The following is a 20,992-nucleotide window of genomic DNA, read 5'->3' on the forward strand; positions in this document are numbered from 1 at the left end:
AAGCTCAGTTACAGTTCGCTGTAATCCAACACTGTTTGTTTTCTTGCACAAATAAATCTCACAATTTCCCCACATTTTCCATTTTCCTTGGTTCCCTTTGGGTCCGCCTCCAAGCTGTCGCTGTCGCTGTCGCAATGGCAGTGACTGTGGCTGTGGCAGTAAGTGTGTCAGCAGTAAGTGGAACTGCTTTTAATTAAATTCTTCCATCGAAACCAGCATTGTTTATTGTGGCCGCTGGCAAGTGGAGCGACAAAGATGCATGGAGAGGGTACGAGAACAGTGCGGGGAAGGCAATGGATCAATAGATCTCAAGGGAAAGACAAGACTTTAAAGTACCCATCCCATCCATCAATCCTGGTGCTTTATGAATTTTGGAATGCTACAAAAGATGGTCGCAGAGGAAGGAAATGACCAGTTTTCCATATACTCGTATGAGTGTATCAATATTTACTGGATTATAATCGTAAGACTGCAATACTCGTAAACTGTGCCACAGCAGTCGACGGACGTCTCCAACGAGGAGACTTAAGTTCTTAAGATCTCAAAATAGTTTAATTTTGGAGCAGAGCAGCAGGAGGCATTCGTTTTATTGTTTTGGGTGGTTTTTTGGAAATCGCTCATCAAGTTAAAGTCGAAGGATGCGTTAATTAGCCGCCATTACGATAGCCCCCCCCCCGCTCAGTACCTATATTTATCTTTCGCTTTCCCTTGTCCCTAGCTCCTCCTCTTTCTGTCTCTCTCTCTCTCTCTCATTCGCTGTGCATATTTGCTTGTTTGTATTTGCTTATAAACATTTGGCAATGGCAGGTGAGGCGGCAAGGCGGCAAGGCGGCAAGGCGACGGAGCGATGAGAGCGAGCCAGTGGAAGGGGATGCCTGTATCTGTATCTGTAGCTGTATTTGCGTCTGTTACTGTTTTTGTATCTCTGTCTGTGTCGGTTACTGTGTCTGTATCTCTATCTGTATCTGTGTGTGAGAGACTGAGGCTGCGGCTGCGGCTGTTGCCATTTCCTTTTACGCCTGTCAATTGCGCATTTTATTTACCAGCGTCGATTTATTTTATTTCATTTTATTTTGTTTTACTCGACTGAATTTTATTCTGCCTGTTACTTGACTTTGCTTTACTCTTATTTTGGGCGGGATGGGAGTGCGAGTGCGAGTGCGAGTGGGGTTGGGGTCCTCTGAGTGCTTTCCGAGTGCGAGGCGGTGGAAGTAATGAAGCGGAAGCGGAAACGAATTACTTTGTAGCAGTTGCTAGAGCCTTGACCTTGCCACCCATTCTCCCATCCTCCCAAGCTGCTTCCTGCCATTCCCGATCCCCATGTGCGTGTGTTTTCAATTTTATGCATTTTACCAGAACACCGCAGAGCCCAGACCAAGCGGAGGAAGGGATAGCGCCTAGGGAGCAAACGGGAGCCCAGCGCACGTGTCGCACGTTTTGAATTTCCCCACAACCACCCCCATCACTCCAGCTTTTCCTACTTTCTGTTGTTGTTGTTATTGTTGTTGCTGTTGCTGTTTGCCCCCCCCCCCCCCCCCCCCCCCCCCCCCCGTTTTGGCTATTAAAAGTTTGACAGCCCCGAGCGTCACTCAAATTGTTAGTGACTTGAAAGTGGCCCGAAAAATGTTCATCGAAGCAACAGAAGCAAAAACAGAAACAGCACCAGAAGCAGCATCAAAAATTTGCAAACAAAAAAAAAAAAAAATTTTTTACTTGGAATGTTCACTAAAAATAAATTCAAAGCTTACGAAACTCATTCTATTTGGAAAATGTTTTACCTCTCCGGAATTCATTCGCTATCTCGTATTATCACAATTTCTGAAAATTGTTACAATTAGATTTTTAATTTAGAGAGAAAGTAATACTTTTGTGGAGAACGGACTAGCCGTTTGTCTCCTTGAAAACGTTGGAAATCAATTAAATTAAGCTATTGTGCCATTTTGCATAAAATAAAACAAAATATATAACAGAGTTTCAAGTTATCATTTACCATCCATTCAACAGTAAAATTGCATGTTAATTTTGTTGTGTTGCACGTGCAACGATAGGCAGAAAGCATCCCTTGCGTTGGTGGCAGCAGTTTCTTGGGCCAAGCCCCTTGATTATCCGGCGCCTGGCAATCCGCTGGCCAATCCTCTCTACATTGGCAAGTCAATTAGGAGCACTTGAGCTGTCCCCGTTGCCCTTCACCCCACCCACTCGTACCAACCTCTCATGCTGAGCGGACTTTCATCTGGAGGGTTTTTCGGTTCGGCTCGGTTCGGTACAGTTTGGGGTCCAGCGACTAGGGTAGGCGCTGTAGGGTATAGGTTAGAACTGTTTTGGCGTTGGCCTAGGCAAACGCGTGCCAGCCATTAAAAGCTTTTTAAAATTAATTATAAAACCGAAAGTAGACACAGGAAATTTTCCAAATAAAACGCCAGCAGAAGCCCCTGACAACCCTTTTCTCCTGTTGTCTGAGAGGAAGTTCGGTTCTGGAACTTCTGCCACTCTCCTTCCCAGCCATTTTCCAGTTTTTGTGTGTGTGTGTGTGTGTGTGTGTGTGTATCTGCGAGTGTGTGTGTTTGCCCTGGCGAATTCAACTTCAAACAGATTTTTGATACTTCAGTGGGCAACCGCAGGGGAAACGGCGGCTTAGGTTGAGTGGGGATGTGGACGGTGGTTTAGGGTGCTCTGGCGGTCGTGCTTGGTGGGGGGGCGTGGCCAGTCGAGCATGCGTAACAAATTGTGCACATTATGCGGTGCAGAAAATAGTTATCAATGACCCCTAAGCCCCACCCAATCCACACCCAATCCGCTCAGTCCGAAAAGCCCCGCTCCCAGGCCAAGCTAAGTGGCAAGTTGAGAGGGAAAGTTTCTCTGATTTGGGTTGGCTCCACATCTACCTCTACTTCTAGCTCTATATTGAGGCCCTATTTCTACCTCTCTCTCATATTTTTCTATGCCTATCCTTTCGAGCTGGACAGCATCATTACCATCTCATTAGAACAATCATGATGTGTGTCAGGTCGAGGCCTCCCCGAAAATATTCAACCTTTCACTTTGATTCATGGACTTGCCACTTGCCACGTGGCACGTGCCCGAAGGGCTCTGACAAGTACATCAAATTTGTATACTGTCCAATTCTACACTGAGCCAAAGGAAAAGATGTAAAGGGCCTAACTGTGGTTTCGAAACTAGAAATAAAACGTTTACGGTTCAAGGGAACATATACATTCACGTATGCCCTGTTTCGTTTAGTGCATTCATGGATTAGCCTTCAAGATCGATCTGAGCTCAAAGTGGGTCTAAGTATATTTGCATCTATATACATACCAGTACAGATATATATGCATACATATGCTCTCCAGTTTAGTCTTTGTTTCAGCTTTAACTACTCGTATCACTCTTGTTCTATCCCTACCATCCTTTTCGACTGTTAATCGACTTTCGCTTTCTCATATTTGTGGGGGGTTCTTTCCCTAGTTTCATCTTTTAGTTTCTGCTGCTGTTGATGCTGTTCTTTCTGGTTGATGTCGCCCCGAAACGAGATGATAAACGAGTCAGCGCAAACGAGTTTAGTTGGCAAGCAGGGACAGGGAGCACAGCTGGGGAGGAGGCCAGGTCTCGTCTGGCCAAAAACCTCAAGCTCAAATTGCCAAAAGCTAGCACATTCTCCCTCTGGCCACCTCTATGCTGTGCTGGGCGTGCGAGTGCATCTATCTCTGTCTGAAAGTATGCCATAACATTTGGCTTTTTATGAATTTTCATAATTTGGCGACTGCTTAGCATAAAAATGTCACAGCAGCAGCAGCGGCAGCTGCATAAAAATGCCCTCTCCTCCCTTCCTTCCATCCGCTGACATGATATGAGAGTACCCGTATCACCCTGCTGATTATATAGAAGCTGATCCGGCTTCATCGTATTCTTATTCTTTGGTTTTATGCGATTCGCATACTATACATACATATACTCTTATTCGAAGGCGCCTGCATGAGTATGGGTCTGTGATGGCATGTGGGCATGTGGGCGCGCCCCTTTTTGCCTATTTTATGGCTGTCATAAAAGTTTACTTAGTGGCCGGCCATGCAACCGACCCAACCGTACTGAAAATCCGCCGAAAAGAAGGCGACACCAACCGCAGGACGAGTGGAGCCAGGACTCAGTATCCCAGCAGCCAGGACTCGACGGAATAGGGCGCAAAGCGATGATGATGACGATGGCGATGTGCGGATGTGCGAGGCGAAGCGCGTAAAAGTCATCAAATAATTTGTTTATGTTGCCAAATGCTGCAGTCGCCGTCTTGGGTGCCCCGTCTTTCCAGGGTCCGGGCTGGCTCCATCCGCCACAGTTTCTTCATTCTTTTCAATGCTTTACCCCCAAAAAGGTTATTATAATTTGGTGCAGGAATTCACAACTTCCAAAGGCTGCATTTAATACTCTACTTGAATGGTTTTGAAGGACATTATCCGAAGACTCTTGTACATTTTCCAAAATATAGTCCGGCCTTAGAGCCAATCCCTCATAGCAGAAGATCTAGCATCGTTCCATGCGAATAAAACTGCTGTAAATGGTCGTCCTGAAAGGGTATCCCGTAGTTTCAGTGCCCCAAAAGCTAACCTTTCGTTCTTGTTAATACATATTTCGGGAACATAAAGTGTAAGGAACAGAACGGGGGGGGCAGAGTTATTGTACAACTATAAATTGCGTCAGAGCAGGGCCAAGGGAACGGATAGAAGGCGCAGAAGGGAAGGCCACGGAGGTTGCTCTCGACACTTTGCTGCAGCTGCAATTGAAATTCTCGCCAAAATATTGTTGCAAAGCTTTGTTGCTTTTTTGCTGGCAATTTCGCTCAGTGCAGCCATTCAGCTTGTCGACCATTTTGCAGTGTCAGTAATAAAGTTACCGTTACCTTGGCTGCAGCAGTGGCAGTGGCAGTGGCAGCCATTGCCGTAGCGGCAGCACCAGCAGCACCAGCAGCACCAATGGCCTCTCAGTCAAAGCCAACAGGCAGCGACTATTAAACGAGTTTCGCATACATTTTCTTAGGACAGACAAAGTTAATTGAACTGGCTCACACAAACACACACTCACACACACCCGGGAGGGGATGGAAGGGCTTTTAGGCCAAGTGACTGGCACTTGATGCTGTTGCTCCTGGTTCTGGTTCTGGTTCTAGTCCTTGTCCTGGCTCGTGCTCTGGCTCTGGCCCCATTCCATAGTCCCGAGTCATGCTGCTCCTTTGGCTCCTTCTGCTGGCATATCAGAAGCGCAGAGGGAAATTAATTGACTTATTTATTAAGTTTATTGTCTGACGCTGTATGTGCACCCGAACTTTCTCTTCTCTTCTCTTCTTCCTTATGCTGTCTCTTTTTCTCTCGTTCCCTGTATGTGTGTGTGTCTGTGTGCATGTCCCTGTTGTCGTCTTCATCGTTGTCGTAACAATTTTAGCGTTTTTGTGCGCCATTTTTAATAGTCTCGGACTCTGCCCCCCAAGGCCACCATCTTGCTTATTTATACACACACCAACACACACAAACACATGCATATATAAGATATATATATATAGCTGTATATGTTGTGCTTTTCAGATTTTCTTCGCTTTTCCTCGGGCTGTTCGGGCTTCAACAAATTAGTTGTCATTAGCGTCGAGGGAAATTTTATTTTCTAATACATTTACTTTTTCGCCAGCCTCTCTCTCGCTTGGCGACATATTTTGTGGCAGTCCCCCGCCTAGCCGCTATATGCCTGTGTATGGAAATGGAAATATAATACGTGTAGATTTTCCAGGAAGAGCGCTTAGTACGTTGATTGAATCTTGGGTCGCTTTTTGGGGTTGGCCTCCCAAATCAAGACCTCTGTTAATTATTTAAGATGCAAAACCAAACTCACACACACTTTAATACATACAAACATATACGTACGCATGTGGGAGAGATGTATAGAGAGGGGCAGAGAGAGAGAGAGAGGGAGAGGGAGAGGCATTTGGAAAATGCGACCGAAAACCAAAATCTGCGGTCCGTGAGACTCGAATCCGGCCGGAAGTACGCGCTTTAACTCGCATGCGTGCCGGAGATGAAAACCGCCGGGGCTGATGGAGATTCAGATGGAAATGGAGAAGGAGATGGCGTTGGCGATTGGGATGGGAGTCGGCGGGTTAAAGGGCAATATTTTTGATAGCAGCCATTTAGCTGAGGGACAGCACTTTTCAGGCCCCGTGCCACAGACCGTGCCCCATGCCTAAGCAGCTGAAAAGTTTTTTGCCGTCGGCCAATTTCATGCTGTTGGATTATTTATTTGAATTGATGTGCGGCCTGCGGTTCAGTGCGGTTCAGTGCGGTTCTCTGGCTGACAAGGATTTATACCCATACCCACATATACATAATGTACACACACTAACACACTCACACAAACACACACACAAGCAACTCAAGTTGTGAAAACAAAGTGCTGCCTGGGTTTTGGGCGCATTCTACTCGTTTTTGGCTTAGTCAACAAATTGTTGCTGCCTGCAGTTGTTGGCCCCAAAAGCAAGACCGAGGAGTGGCCGTCTAAGAGTACGTACAGGAGCAGAATGAGAGTGGTAGAGAGTACAAGTACGGCTAGTAGTGCCACTGTAGCCAGTGGACTGGACTGGAGTCCAGTTCAACTTCCAGTCCAACTTGCCCTCTGTCTTGAACGGTTATTCCCTTCCCTTCCCTTCCCTTCCCTTCCCTTCCCTTCCCTTCCCTTCCCTTCCCTTCCCTTCCCTTCGCTTTGCTTGCCTGTTCTCTCTCGCCAGGCTGCAGCCTGTTTGCTTAGCCACTTGCAGGCACTTTGGTAACATCATCCCATCTTTTGAGCCCTCTCCTGCTGAAAGCTTTTCCGATGCAATAGAATGGGGCTGAGAAAAGTCAAAATGAGTTGTGCAACGAAATGTGCATCAGAATGGAGTAGCACAGGCACAGGGTGCTCTATCAAGGACGGGAATGATCGGTTTCAGCCTGGTCAGGGCCATAGAGGATAGCGAGAGGATTCCACACCTTTCCTTTGAATCCCCGTCCTGCCAGCCCGCCTTCCAGGACTCGTTTGGCAGCACTTAAGCCAGGGCCAGGCACATTTGCCTGCACAACCTTTTAAATGGCCATTAAAATTAAAAAACTTTGCGCCCCACCACTCGGCTCAGCTTGGGGCAGTTGGCATCATCAGCATCGTTCATCCCTCTATCCTCATCCCCATCCCCATCCCCATCCTCAACTTGAGCAGGTCTCATCCTCATCAGCCCTGGGGCTGCTGAACAAGTTGGTGGAAAACTCTTTTTATTGCCTGCCACATGGAAACAGTTTTTGTGTAGTTTGGCAGCCGCCTAAGCCCCGACTCCGACCTGAAGGTGAAACTGCTCTTGTGAAACTTTCCACTTGTTTTGTAGTTTTATTTTTCAATGTTGCAGCTGGAGTGATAAATGCTTTCACCCCTGCTCCTCCTCGCCACCAAACACCACCTGAAAGACCAGATGGGATGGGATGGGATATTTGAGAATCATTCAAAAGGTATTGGGGATGAGCTGCACTGGCTCAGAGAAGTTTTCCGACACCTTCTTGAGCTCAGCCCTCTCGACCTACTATCTCTCTTATGACCTGCTGCGTATGGCCAAAATACGAAAATACGGGTAATACGAGTAGCGGTGCATATATCCTAATACCAAATCGAAAGCCAAATCCGTATCCCATTCCAGACAATCATAAAAATCATGCATAATAAAAATGCCACAAACAATTCTCTCCTGCTCTGCTCTGGCTAAAATCAGTGGATGGAAAGAGGGAGAAGGAGAGGCGGATTGGGACCAGGACGGGGTATGGTGCACTCAGAGAGGTTGTCGACACTTGGCCTGTCACTGGCAGACCATTTCATCGGAGCAACTCTATTTTTAGGCCACAAAATATGATTATTTCCATTTCGGTTTCATTCTGTTTTTCTTTGGTTTTTTTTTTTTTATTTTTTTTCACCCACTGTGCGACGGTGGCTGCTTCAAATGCTGATTAAGTACCGTTATCGCTGCCCCATTTCCTTTGCGAATTTTCTCCTATCCCAAAAACGGGGGCTGTGGGGGATGGGGGGGTTGGTTGGAGGCTGGAGGCTGGAGGCTCGGGCGGCCATTGACAGTTTCGCATTTTCATTCCTTTGGGCAGTGCTTGATGTGGGTATGTGAATCACTGTGTGAGTGTGCTTGTGAGTGTTTTCCACAATTTTGGAAGTGTGTGTTTGAGTGTGTGTTCAAGTTTTTGTGTGTGTGTGTGTGTGTGTATATATTAATCAGATTATTTATTTTTTTCCATGAATTTATGACAAATTCTGATGGCTCTTTACGATGCTCTCAAGAGGGTAAGTGATTGAGCAAGGGAAGGAGAGAAGAGTATAGCAGCAGGTCACCCCTGCTGACCTTAACCCAAGTAAATCCATCTCTTAGCAAGCCCCACGGTTTGCCATCTCTCTCTTTCGCTCAAGGATCACTTCGTGTATGCAAATCACTCAATAAATATTTAATGACTCAATTATTATTCCAGTCTTAGAGGCGACTCCAATGATAGCCGAGACCCACAATTCCATCTGCAAATCGCGAATTAAAACTATTTTTGGATTGCGCACCGTGAACCGGGGCCATTGCTCAGTACTCGATCCGCTCCAGCAGCCGATAACTTCTATCGGGCTTCCTGCAAACAAAACTCCCACTCCTCCACGTTGATAGCCTTTGCCACTGACCACTTTCCGGCATAATCAATGAAATCCCCTGGGCCCACAGACGCACACAAGCACTCTGGTCACACTAATCCAGCCCCACTGCTGCTGCAGAAGTCAGCGCCAGAATGCATACAAAAGCAATTAATGGCGGCCAACATGTGTAAGGCAGTCACACACACTTCCAGGCACAACACTCACACATCTATAGCGGACAGCGGATGGGGGACATGGACATCGACATGGACATGGACATGGACTCAGTCCCTCCTTTGCAGGAGCACAAACACAGACACACTCCTGATGAGATTAGAGCCAGTGAACATGATGATGGTGAACTTTGGGCGAGGCTACTTTGACTTGGCTCCTGTGTGTCGCGTCCTGGCCCAACTGGTCGCCACCTACAGCCCCCCATGCCAGGCAGGACAGTGTGTGTGCACGCTTTTACACTTTCAATGACCACTTGAATGTCAACAAAAGCGTTCCACTGACATATACAACCACTTAAAATAGAAAAGCACTGCCCTCATACACACACGCACACACTCACGTACGCCCAAAGAGACAGAGAGAGAGAAGGGAAGGGATAGCCAAAGAGAGTGGCAGAGTGGTGGAAGAAAGCATGGGAAGAGAAACGAGGGCCGAAATGCTTGTGTATTTGTTTTAGCCGCGAGTTAAAGCGAGCCGCGTGTAACCAAACAACATCCAAAACCTCGCCTCGCTTCTCCTCTCCACCAACATGACGTACCACGTTGCGTATGAGTAACATGTATTCGCGTATACTCGTATGTGGCCTGCCACGCCCATTGCCCATTGCTGACTTGCCTGTCTGTTCGTCTGTGTCATAAGCAATAATTCTCCATTGTTGGCATCTCTTTCCGGCTCTCTTGTTGCTTTCCTCCCAAAGGTGGGGCTCGGGGCCGGAGCTGCGCACATTTTTATGAGTTAAGTGCTATCCAGCACAAATGCCAACGCACACAGTAGGGCAGTAAGGGCGGAAGAGAGAGTCCTGCCAATCTTCCTCACCTTCGGTTACCAATGTCGAGCAGCCACCCATTCGCATCCAACCCCCCCTTCGCCGACCAACCTCTAGCATTTCTCATTTTCTAGAGTCTTCCAGTCACCCAGTCTCCAAGCGTCCCCAAGCGGTCTCCATCTGGCAGCCACGACTGGGACTGGACCGACGACACGACCGTGTTACTGCACACTTACTCGTATTGTGCTGTTGTTGACGCAAATCCTCTTAACTAAATCAATTTTCATTTGTGTGTTTGCCAGTTCCTGTGCCTGTATCTATATCTGTATTTGTATATGTATCTGTGTCCGTATCTGTGAATTTCTGTGTGCCTGTGTGTGCCCAAGTGTATGTGAAAATGCCAACAGACTTGGCCGAGTTAAATAAATTGTACTTGTGCTTGGGGATTCTTTCTCTGTCTGCTACTACTACCGCTTCTCCATTGAAAACTACACTCTTTTGCCCTTGAAGGGTGAGAAAGTAAAGAAATTGATATGTAATATGGAATATGGAGGGAATGAACGACCGAAAAAGACAAATTAGCTAAATCATAGAAAGAAAGGCCCAGAGATCTCCAGTTGCAGCATAAAGCCTTAGCCCATGCACATACTATTCCTACACCCTACTGCATCTGACAAGCGTCGCATTACATGTGCATGTGTGTGTGTGTGCGTGTGTGTGACTATGTTTGGGGGTGGGTGGCTTTCCGGGGTGTGGGTAAGAGTGTAATTAACACCTGACACTTTCACAGGTATACGAGATGCGAGACGGTGGCCTGTTGGCTGGGCGAGGAGAGGGCGTAGAGCAGGGCGCATTTGATGCTTTTAATGACAAGTTAATTTGCTCTGCCTCGGTTACCATATTTGTGTGGGGCGTATCTGTGTGTGCACGCCAGTTGAATACCCGTGTCTATGTGGTTGCATGCCATTATAAGGTCAACAACAAGCCCCGCAACAGGCAGTTGCTCATCCAGATCTTGAGGCAGGTGAAAGGTCCATCGGAAGCCATCAAAAGATTTAGCTATTATCCTTGAGAATGTTTTTATACCAGGCAGAATAAATGCTTCGATGAAATTCTATTCTCTGCAAGCACGAAGTCCAGACGTTATTTTTTGCACAAATTTTGAACCCGACAACGAGTCCCGGGCGAGTCTCGATATTTTCTGAATTTTTAGCAATTTTAAACCCGAGTCAATCTTCTGTATGCGCTTGAAGAAAAGGGGAGTGCCAGCACAAATAAATAATTAAGTCGAACATTCAATTATGCTTGAACGAGTTTCTTGTTTTCATTTCTCTGACAAGTTGCCACATTTGTTATTGTCAAATGACACTCTGACACACTGCGCCCCCTGCCCCTCTGCTCTCAGCCACCGTGAAATGTCTGTGTGTGGCTGTTTTTTAATTTCATTTGACTTTCGAGCGTTTTAATTACGAATACGTATGTTCTACTGATGCTGATGCTGTGGCTGTTGCTGCGTCTTGCTCCAGCTGCAATTGCAAATTTTTATAATTTACCAGCTCTCAAATAAACACACAATTAATTGTGGCAGCCCCGGACAGGGCAGCAGTAGCTTCCAACCAATTAGCCAGCAGCCAGGTCGCCATTCATGTGTAGAGGACATCCTATGATATAGCTTATCCTGTTCCTGTTGATGTTGATGTTGCTCCATTTGCATAGCTAAGCCAATATTCTAATCCAGGACCGCAGCAATCCGAATGCTGATGAGCTAAGGATAGGGATGAGACTGGGAATGGCAGTGGACTAAGGCCATTCCATCAATCTGTCAGTCAGTGAGCCAGTCAGGATTCAACTCTCGATGGAATAGTCAGAGCCGGCGGGTGGCAGACAGTCATAGAGTCAGACAGTCTGTCAGTCAGTGAGTCCGTCAATCTAACAATCAATCATAGGGAATGACAGCTACGTCGGCTTAAGTCAAATGGAAGCGGGCCAAGACGAGAGCTTGTCTCGGGACGAATTCCCTTCCCATTAACCATATCCTAGCACTCTTCTCTTGGACTCTGTGGAACGCACATTGATTTATATGCAGGGAGCGCCAAAAATTGAATGTTATTGCTTGAATGGCCGCAATTTACTAAAAAGCCACGCCCCTCTTGGCCTCCACCATGTGCCCTGTTGCCTGTTGCCTGCTCCCTTGCCCCTGATCCATGGTCTATGGTCCATAGTCCTTGGTATTTTCACATCTCCATGTCTGGCCTCTGGCTCCATCGTGCTCGGTTATTTATGAGAGTGTTTATTTATTATATGACCCAACACTTGATAAAATTAAACGCAAATGGCTGGCAATTTTGCATTTTGATTTTGCCACCCTCCGCCAGACTTTACTCGACCCGACCCGGCGCCTTCCATGCAGCCATCAGATACTCACACATACACATACACATACTCGTATGGTATGTATGTATTTAAAGAGAGACATAAAAGTGTATCGTATAAATTGAATTTTTTGGTTTTACTTACCAGAAAGTAAACAGCAAATGGCATCACGACCACGGCGACCAGGAGATCGGCTATGGCTAAAGAAACTATAAAGTAATTCGTAACTGTCTGCAGCGATCGCTCGCGGCATACGGACAGGATGACCAGGATGTTGCCGAAGAGGGTAAGGATGGGGAACAGTATCAAGATGAGCGCCCAGTAGTTGTGGTCCACTGCAAAGACAAAATGGTACAGGAGTGCACAAATTAGTTGCAGCTTAACCTGTGGACAGTGTTGGGAAATGGCCGCAATTGTTTTGAGCTGTTAGTGTTGGTCAGGCCTAAATCTATACAAATAATGAAGACGGTGTTGGGAAGAGCAGTAACAATGTAAAAGGAGTTTTAAATTTTTCTTGTTGAGTAAAAAACCGTTGTGCAGTTTTTAACCCATGAATATTATGATCAAGTACTGGACCACATTTCGAATAACATTCCTAAAGGAATCTCCTGATCATGAAGTGAACCAGTGTTGCATATCCCACAAGTGCTGTTAAACAGTGCCGCACAACATTTCTTCCGTTGGAGTGCCTTACGATAGTGTCAGTGCAGAAATAAGGGATGAATCCAGTGGAGTACTTACCGATTCTCAGCTCGCCACAAGACTCGGACGTCAGGTTCAGCGTCTCGTTGGTGCAGTTCATCCGATAAGTGTCCAGGAACAGTCCCGTGAGGTTCTGTTCCATCAGGATGCCGCCACTGCCGCTGCTTGGTGTTGTTGCCGCGGCAGCTGATGTTATTGTTGTTCCCGAAACCGTGCTGCCATTGTAGTTAGGAAAGTAGTCGTTAAAGTTCTCCAGAAGCAGCATAAATGAGCTTCCACCACCACCACCAGCCGGGCCGTCTACTCCTCCTCCTCCAACCATACCACCTCCGCTCGACACCGCCGTCGTGCGGTTTCTGAGCGTCGCCTTGGCCATCGTAGCCGTCCGCTGAAGCAGCTCAACATCGCCGAAGCCTCCTAACAGACCGTAGTCCGTTTCCGCATCAGCTACGTTATCCAAGGCCGCCTCCTCCCCGCTGTCGATCAGTGCAATGTCCGCTTCCTCCCCGGCACCGGTGCCGGCCTCGCCACCGGCCAACTGCTGCTCCACGAAGTTCCGCAGCGCGTAGAGGCCGTCGCCGGGCGCCTCCTCCTCCCCCTCGTCCACCATGCTGGAATTGACCCGACTGGGCTGCGTGGTGTTCAACGCTTCCCCTAGGTCGAGGCTCAGCCAACCCAGGGTATCATTGGTGGTCGAGGTGGCTGTGTCCGTTCCCATTCCCATTCCCATTTTCGTTGCCATCGCTGCTGCCGTGGACGTTGACGTGGACGTGGCGTTCTCTGCGCTGGCGGAGCTCAGGAGCCAGTCGCTGATGTCGTCGATTAGGGCATAGCCATCATCCTCCGCCGCCGGCTGCGTCTCGTCCTCGTAGAGCGGGAGGTAACCCGTTGGCGTCGGGGGGGCTCCAATCCCGACGCCGTCTTCCCCCAGTCCTCCATCTTTATCGACCTCATTGGTGCGGTTCCTCTCCGCCGAGCGGTTCAGCAGGTGGTTCATCAACGCTCTCCCTGTGCCTGTAGTTGTGGTTGTGGTTGCTGTTGTTCCCGTTGTGGTTGCTGCTCTTTCCGCTGCTCCTGTTGCTCCCGATGTTGCTGTTGCATTTCCTGGGCTAGCGGCCATTTTGCCGTAGCCGTAGCCGTTGCCGTTGCCGTCGGACGCTCGCACGCCCCTTCTGACGCCTCCGCCTCTGACTGTGTCAGGGGCCTAGACCTTTAGTGGGGCGGAGGCGTGGCTAGAGCCACGAGCTGCGACTGCAACGCCAGCGGCATTTTTACTTTAACTGCAACGGAGAGAGAGAGGAAGATAAAAGATAAGAGATGGTTTTCTTTGGGTTGAGATTCGAAAGGGTATACTCGTAGCGTTTATAGCAATTTCCTTCACACATTATTGCTGGATGCAATGGAATCCATTACATAATGGTAGTCATTGATCTATATAATAAACATTTGAATCATTCAAAGAACTAAATGGTTTAAGATTCTAGTATTATTCGATAATTCGCTCGATAATGAGCGCTCCACTAATCGTTAATGGGAGCTATCTGTGAGGGTTATCCGCCATAAAATGTTACAGTTTTTTGTAACAGTTAGGCTTAAGTGGTGTTGGTGTCCAAATAGCAGGTACTGTAGGTCCATTTCTTTGTCAGAGCCAAAATTTGTGTTGCGGCAAAGACACACAGGCAAAGACCTCCTGCCGTGTAGGCTGTTCTTTTGTGACAATGCAATTATCTACCCGTCTGCTCTTGCACGCCAGCCTCAGCCCCCAACCCTCCCTGCGCTAACCCGTCTGATTTTCCCCTCCCCACCCATTTGCCACGCCCTATTCTGTTGGCTGGCATTGCCGCATGTTTAATTAACTCTTTAATCAATTTATTGCCAATTATTCTACAAAAAGCGACAGCGAAAATGGTGTAATTTAATTAAATTAGCAAAAGGTTTTTGTGTCTCTCGCCTCACTTGCTCTCCCCAGTCGCTCCACCCCACCTCGATTCTCATTTTCCTGACCCCCTGTCTCTCCCTGTCTCTCCCCATCTATCTGTCTCTCTCCCTCTTTCTCTCTCTCTCTCTCGGCTTCGCTGCTCTATCTTTGCCTTTACACATTTTGCAATTTCCGCTTTTGTATTTGCCAATTGACGCTGATTAAAGCCGGCCATAATTAAAAGATGGCTCGTTGTTGCCTAATGAGACTAAAGTACCTACCAGAAGGATGGGGCAAGCGGGGAGACAGGGTATGGCCAGTGGGTTTCTTTCATTCCCAAGATGTACCTAACTTTCAATGGCTCAAAAGTAATCGGAACCCCACCACAGAGAAGCGGCTAGCTACGCTCATTACTCGAATCCCAAGTCCGGATCAGGAATCTTCTACCATCAGACTGGGATCTCAGTCAGGCAGAGATTGACCAACATGTTTGCACTAATCAAATTTTGGCACACGACCAAGACAGCCAGCGGAAGTTGGAGAATGGCCATCAAAAAGGCCGCAATTCTGCATGTTCCCCTTGCCCTTCACCTCTCCCCTTTCCCCTTTCACTGATGGTAGTGTCCGTATCCACATTCCGTTTGTTCGTATGCCTGGCTTTTTCATTAATTACGGCAGCAAGTGGCAACTGAACCGAACCGAACCGAGCCGAGCCGAGTCGAGTCGAGGCCGAGACGAACTATACCTAACCGAACCCTCCTTGGACCCCCTAGGAACTCAACTCGACTCAAGTCGAGTAATTAATTTCACTTTCGCCTGAGCGATGCCTTTGAATATGCGCCAGCCACACGCAATCCATAAAGCACAGTCAGAGTTCAGTTCAGACTTCGGTTGAGTTGAGCCGGTAGTTGTTGGTTAGTTGGAGAGATGGCTGGGAACTTGGTGAGTGTCATTTCCTGTGCCAGGAGCCCACACCCCCCAAGACCAGGCAGCAACAAAAATGAAAGACATGTAGTAGATATTCCGACAATAGGTATAGCAGGCGATCTAATAGAAATATGCATAAATCGAATGGGAGCTCCATTCGAAACTTTCGACCTAAGAGCCATATATTCTGGATACATTTCAGATGGTATTCCATTCCAACATACCCTTAACTACCTTCGAGTAAGCGGCTTAGCAGTATAACTAGATTGGTGGGCAACCACAGCATTTGGTCGGCTTCTCTTCTTGTATACATTGGAGAGAGACAGAGAAAGGAGTGTCTGCTGGAGTGTCTGCTCTATTACATCCTTATCATTGTTCCATCACTCTTGGGTGCCTAGACCACAGCCTACAGCAGTCCATGGATCCTACACCTGATCAATCGCTTAAGAATGTCGTGTTCAATCTTAGCCAAAAAACGTTCGAGCACAATTATTCCATACAAAATCAGGAAAGCAACGAATGAAGGGAACGTAGGGGGAACCAAGGGTTTGCGGGGCACGCCTAATCACTTGACCCCGCTCAACCTTGGAGCATTTATAATATGACGTGGCCGCTGCGGCTGCAATCCAATCCGAGCAATCCAATCCAATGTCGTGGCTCATTAACAACATCCGGACACTGGGACGGCATTTCCTCTACTGCCACAGCCACTGCCGCATCACTCTACGCCGCACCACTCTCTACTCTACTCCATCCTGTACCGCACCGCGCCGCACCGCACCGCACGACACTCAATAAATCAGCAAGTGTAATTATTTCCAACGCCATCGTCGAGTCGGGTCGAGGGTCGAGAGTCGCTCGCGTGCGACAGTCACCAGTCGCCAGTGGTGTAGGGCGCGAGAGCGAGAGTGGTGGAAAGTGGAGCGAAAGTTTGTCAGCAACATTTTTGCTCTCGTGCCCAGCCGGGTGCCAAGGTCACCACACATGGCTGGGGCTGCCGATGGGGCCGTGGACTGGGCTTTGGATTGGATTGGATAGTATGTATAATGCCCCCTGCAGCTGGTTCAAAACCTTCCTTCCCCTGGGCACATTTTATTCACACTTATTTTTGTAACTCTTGCTCGGCTTCTGCATTGCGTCTCAACCGAAAGTTTTCGCTTTACGACGATGGGCAGAACAGAACAGAGCACGATGACTGATGGAATCCACACGGAGGTCAGGTCAAGGAGTGCTGCTTCCTGCCTGAGCTTTGGCTAACGCTATAATTGCAGTTTTCTCCAGGATATCCGATCACGTGCCCATCTCTAATAACTTTGACCCCTGCCCATAATCCATAATTCAAGTGTAGTGCCAATGCCGGGTATACCGGGAATGCTCCAGAGAGATAGAGACAGCATCCACGGAGTGGTAGGGATGAGGAGAGAGGAAAATTGGTTTCAGAAGACGACACAGACACATGTTGCCCCAAGGGCGGAAAGAATCACGACACCAAAAACCAATTCCTGAGCGTCCATATGTGCCTGTGTCTATGTGTCGATGCTGCCTGCGGGATTGAACAGATGCTGCCGCCTGGCCAGGATAGCACCATATCAGGGATATTTCCCCCGCCACCACCCCATCACTCTCCAAAACTAAGCGCCATCGGCAATTGCTTGTTAACTAGTTATGCGGCGGCTCTGCTGTCCGAAACTTTAAACATCTGACACCAGTGTCAATGAACACAGGAGCAACATCACCGACAGGAACAGACGCAAACACAGAGACAGAAACAAATACATGCGCAGACATAGCCGCAGTCGGAGACACAGTCACAGCCACAGTCACAGCCACAGTCATAGGAAGTTTTTGCAGTTTTGCGACATCAGCATGACATTTGATTAATTCCATTAGAGCCAGTCCACAGCCGTGCCGTGTCTGGGGAAGGGAGACGAACGGGGGCAAGGAGTTAATGCACACGGATGTGCCAACGGGGCGTATGAGCTATGCCTGTCGCAGAACCACGTATACGCAACGTGGAACGTGGTGTGGCGTCAGGAACACTCTTTTCTTAAGCAAGTAAGAGAAAAATAGCTTCGGAGAAGATATCTTTAATCTTTTTATATATTTTATGCAACGGATTCTCGACTGGAGATCCTCCAAAAGTGTCAAAAGAGATGATCCCATGTGGGATCAGCTTTCCGATCAATTTGTATATGGTTGAAGATTCTGACATTTGTTGGCTTTCTTTAAACGATGGGTCGAATGGGTGGTTCGTTTCGACGGCAGGTGGGGCTTTGGCTCTGCTGGGGTTGGTTGACAAAGGGAGGCGCGACTAGATATATTTTTGTATATAGGACAAAAACCGCTTATCGCTTCAAGTCTACTCAAGCGTCAACAGAGCGATTCATTCGAGAATTTCTTATGCTTCACTGAACCAGAAGTGTCGCCGTCGTCGACGTCGCCCATAGCCACAGGCACAGGCACAGCCACATTCACGTCCACGTCCACTTCCACGTCGATGTCGATGTCGTTGTCGTTCGCATCGCTGCTATATTTATACATACTCGTATATACATATGTATATTCAGGGGATATAGCCAGAGGTGTGTGTGTGTGTGTGTGTATCTGTGTGTGCAAGTCATCCACCCCTTGCAATCATCCCCAGTCCCCGCCCCGTTCCCTATTATCATCATTTACACAGCCTGGCCAATGGTTGCCCCTTTTTTATGCCAACGCATTGGATTTTCCCTCTTCCTCTGGTAGTTATTTCTTTTATACTTATTTTTTTGTGTGGCTCGTATTCTTGTCTAATGGAAAATTATTGAAAAGAAAAGCCAAATTGCATGCTCAATTTTCTGCGAGGCTCGGCATACACCCCACCAATGGGTGAATGTGGGAATGGGAGAATGAGAGAATGGTAGAATGGGGACAGACGGACGGAGGCTGTCATGTTCTGTTATTTCTTTCTTTCCAATGAATTTCTTTTCTGATGCAGAAAAAGTAAAGTGAGTCCAAATTGACCAGAAGGAGTGGTTCCCTTCGAAAAAGAGAAGCAGGGAAGAAATAAAAACCAACATTCACCCAGCTCCAGCAATCTCAGCAATAAAGGACAGTACAACACACTAAGTTCTGGACCAAGGACTCGAAACACTCGACGGCCGAAAGAAGAGATTACGGAGTCTTTATGGGATTATAATTCGTTCGAAAGTTGAATTTGGACAGGGAAAAGGCCTAAAAGTGGCTAAAGAGAGAAGTGGATGGTTTTCAAAAGTGATTCTTGAGCATTCTCTCTACCCTCGGAGTAAACCCTAAACCTGAACCTTAGCCTGAACCTTTTGATTGATATCCTATTCAAATTTATATATTATCGATTCATAATCTTCAATCTAAAAGATTTGCTGCTGATAATTCCAATTATTACCATACATCTTCCTTTCTTTTACCATTTTGAGGTAGGTGATTATTTAGATTGAATATTAAACATATGTTAGACAATAACAAGCTGCTACCCGCCCTCCGCCTTCCGATTGGCGGAGGGCAAAATCAAATTACACTTCATTATTGGGGGGAATGATGGGTTCATGTTCATCCAGCAGTGCTAGGGACAGAAGGTTAGCATACTTTAAAGTTAGCTTCGGGCAACCGCTTTAAGCTCATGATTTATTCAAGCAAAACGATTTTGCATCACAAAAGGGTGCAGAGCAGAGCAGAGCTGAGTTCCATGGGCCGCTGACCACGGACCAAAAAGAGCAACAAAGTGCCGCACAGGGCTGGTACGGGGCATGGGGCAGGGGGCAGGGGCACTGGGGCACATGGCAGGGGAGCCTCTGGGTGAGCAGAATTATGCAGCAGGGCACAAAGAAAGTGGCAGAACCGAGCGGCGCGAAAGAAAGAGAACAGAACACAAAATGAGCAGCGAAATTGCCAAACAAAGGCCGCTCACAATTGACGCCGGCCGTAAAGGGTGCCGCAGGGAGAGGAAAGCAGGGGCAGAGCCTCCAGGCCAAGCCAGACCGGAGCGGGGTCTACACTTTACATATATTACAGGAGCCCACACGCCTACACACAGCGAATGGCGAATGGCGTTGCGACTTCCAATACGCTATCGGACTCCGCCCAAAAGCAGCAACGTTTTTCCTTTTTGTGGCTTATAAATGGCCGTGTGGCATGAGTGGCATGAGTGGTGCGTAGTTTCGCAATTATGCAATATTCGTTGGGGAGGGCTGTTAATTCTCGCACGAACTTTCCGCGAGTTCCCAAAAGGAACAAAATCTTTTTGTCGGCGTAAAACGACGGAGAGTATCTCAGGCACCCATTTCGCTCAGTGTGGCATCCTGCAGGACTCTGCGGCACTCGAACAAAAGGCGAATATCTTTCATTAACTAATTAGCTTACTTTTCCCATTTAGCGGGTGGCTCAGGAGAGCATGGCAGCGGGACGGAGACTCTGTCCAATCTCTGTTGGTTTTGCTTTTGTCTAGTTCTGTCTCCTGTCCCTGGCAACGTCCGTGGCTTGAAAGGATAACGTGTAACGCAGTGATGCCATAAAGTACGACTACTTTCGGCTTCACTTGCTCCCACTTCACCGTCTGCAGCCCTCCTTTCACATTTCTTCTACTTCTGCTACTCTTCATACTCGTCTTTTGCCAGCCAGTCATCTTCTTTCTCAGCCAATATTTTCGGTTTCGGCTCTATTATACCTGGTACTTGTTCGGGGCTATACTGTGCTCGAACATAACATAGGTACTCGTACTTGTGGAAAAGACAGAAGAAAACTACCTGTTTGTCTGTGGGAACACCTTTATTTCGAAGACTATTGCAGACGAATTCCATGATTGATGCCCATTAAAAATGTATATAGCACTTGTCTGTGGTATCCGCTTCCTAGCCAACACTCGTACAGATGGTTCCCAATTAGCGGGTATCTTTTGGTCGGAATTGCGACTATACTCGTATCATTCCCTGGTTCCGTTGTTTTACTTTTCACCCTGTCGTCGCTCGTCGCTCCATGCTCGTTGAGTCTTTGTTATTTTACGCTTTTGAATTCTTTTCGGCATGCGAAGCTAAATTTGCTCAGCATCCTTCATCATCCTGCGACTCCTCCCCTTTGCCACCATCTGGGATCTGTGGAAGCGGACGCCAATCCTCGTCCTGCCCCGTCATCGTGGCTGCCTCGTTGCCATACACTTTGATTAAAGTGAAAATAAATGAGGGTCCTAGGCAACTGCTGTTCGCCTAGACCCCATGACTGTTGGCCGCTCCAATCCCCAATCCCCAAACCCCAAACCCCAATCCCCTCCGTGTGCGTCTTTTTCAGTTCAGAAAGGAGGACCCTCCTCTTTTTTTTTGCGTTTTGTTTTCTTGCTCCTCCACTGCGGCTCAACTTCATTAGAAGGCTACAAAAACATGGGCCTAAAGCTCTGC

General features: G+C 47.7%; 1 protein-coding gene across 1 annotated transcript in view; it reads right to left on the reverse strand.

Moving 5' to 3' along the window:
* Positions 1–20,992, reverse strand: part of LOC6597322 (dopamine D2-like receptor) — a 52,457-nt gene that overhangs the window by 7,509 nt on the left and 23,956 nt on the right. The window contains exons 3-4 of the mRNA XM_002022474.2: positions 12,785–14,025; positions 12,188–12,378 (exon numbers count right to left, since the gene is read on the reverse strand). Of these exons, the coding sequence (XP_002022510.1) occupies positions 12,188–12,378; positions 12,785–13,865 (1,272 nt within the window). The 5' untranslated portion in view covers positions 13,866–14,025. The remainder of the gene's footprint in view (positions 1–12,187; positions 12,379–12,784; positions 14,026–20,992) is intronic.

Source organism: Drosophila persimilis, unplaced genomic scaffold, assembly GCF_003286085.1.
Source record: "Drosophila persimilis strain 14011-0111.01,24,50 unplaced genomic scaffold, DperRS2 tig00000606-arrow-arrow-pilon, whole genome shotgun sequence".
Classification (NCBI taxonomy): Eukaryota; Metazoa; Arthropoda; class Insecta; order Diptera; family Drosophilidae; genus Drosophila; species Drosophila persimilis.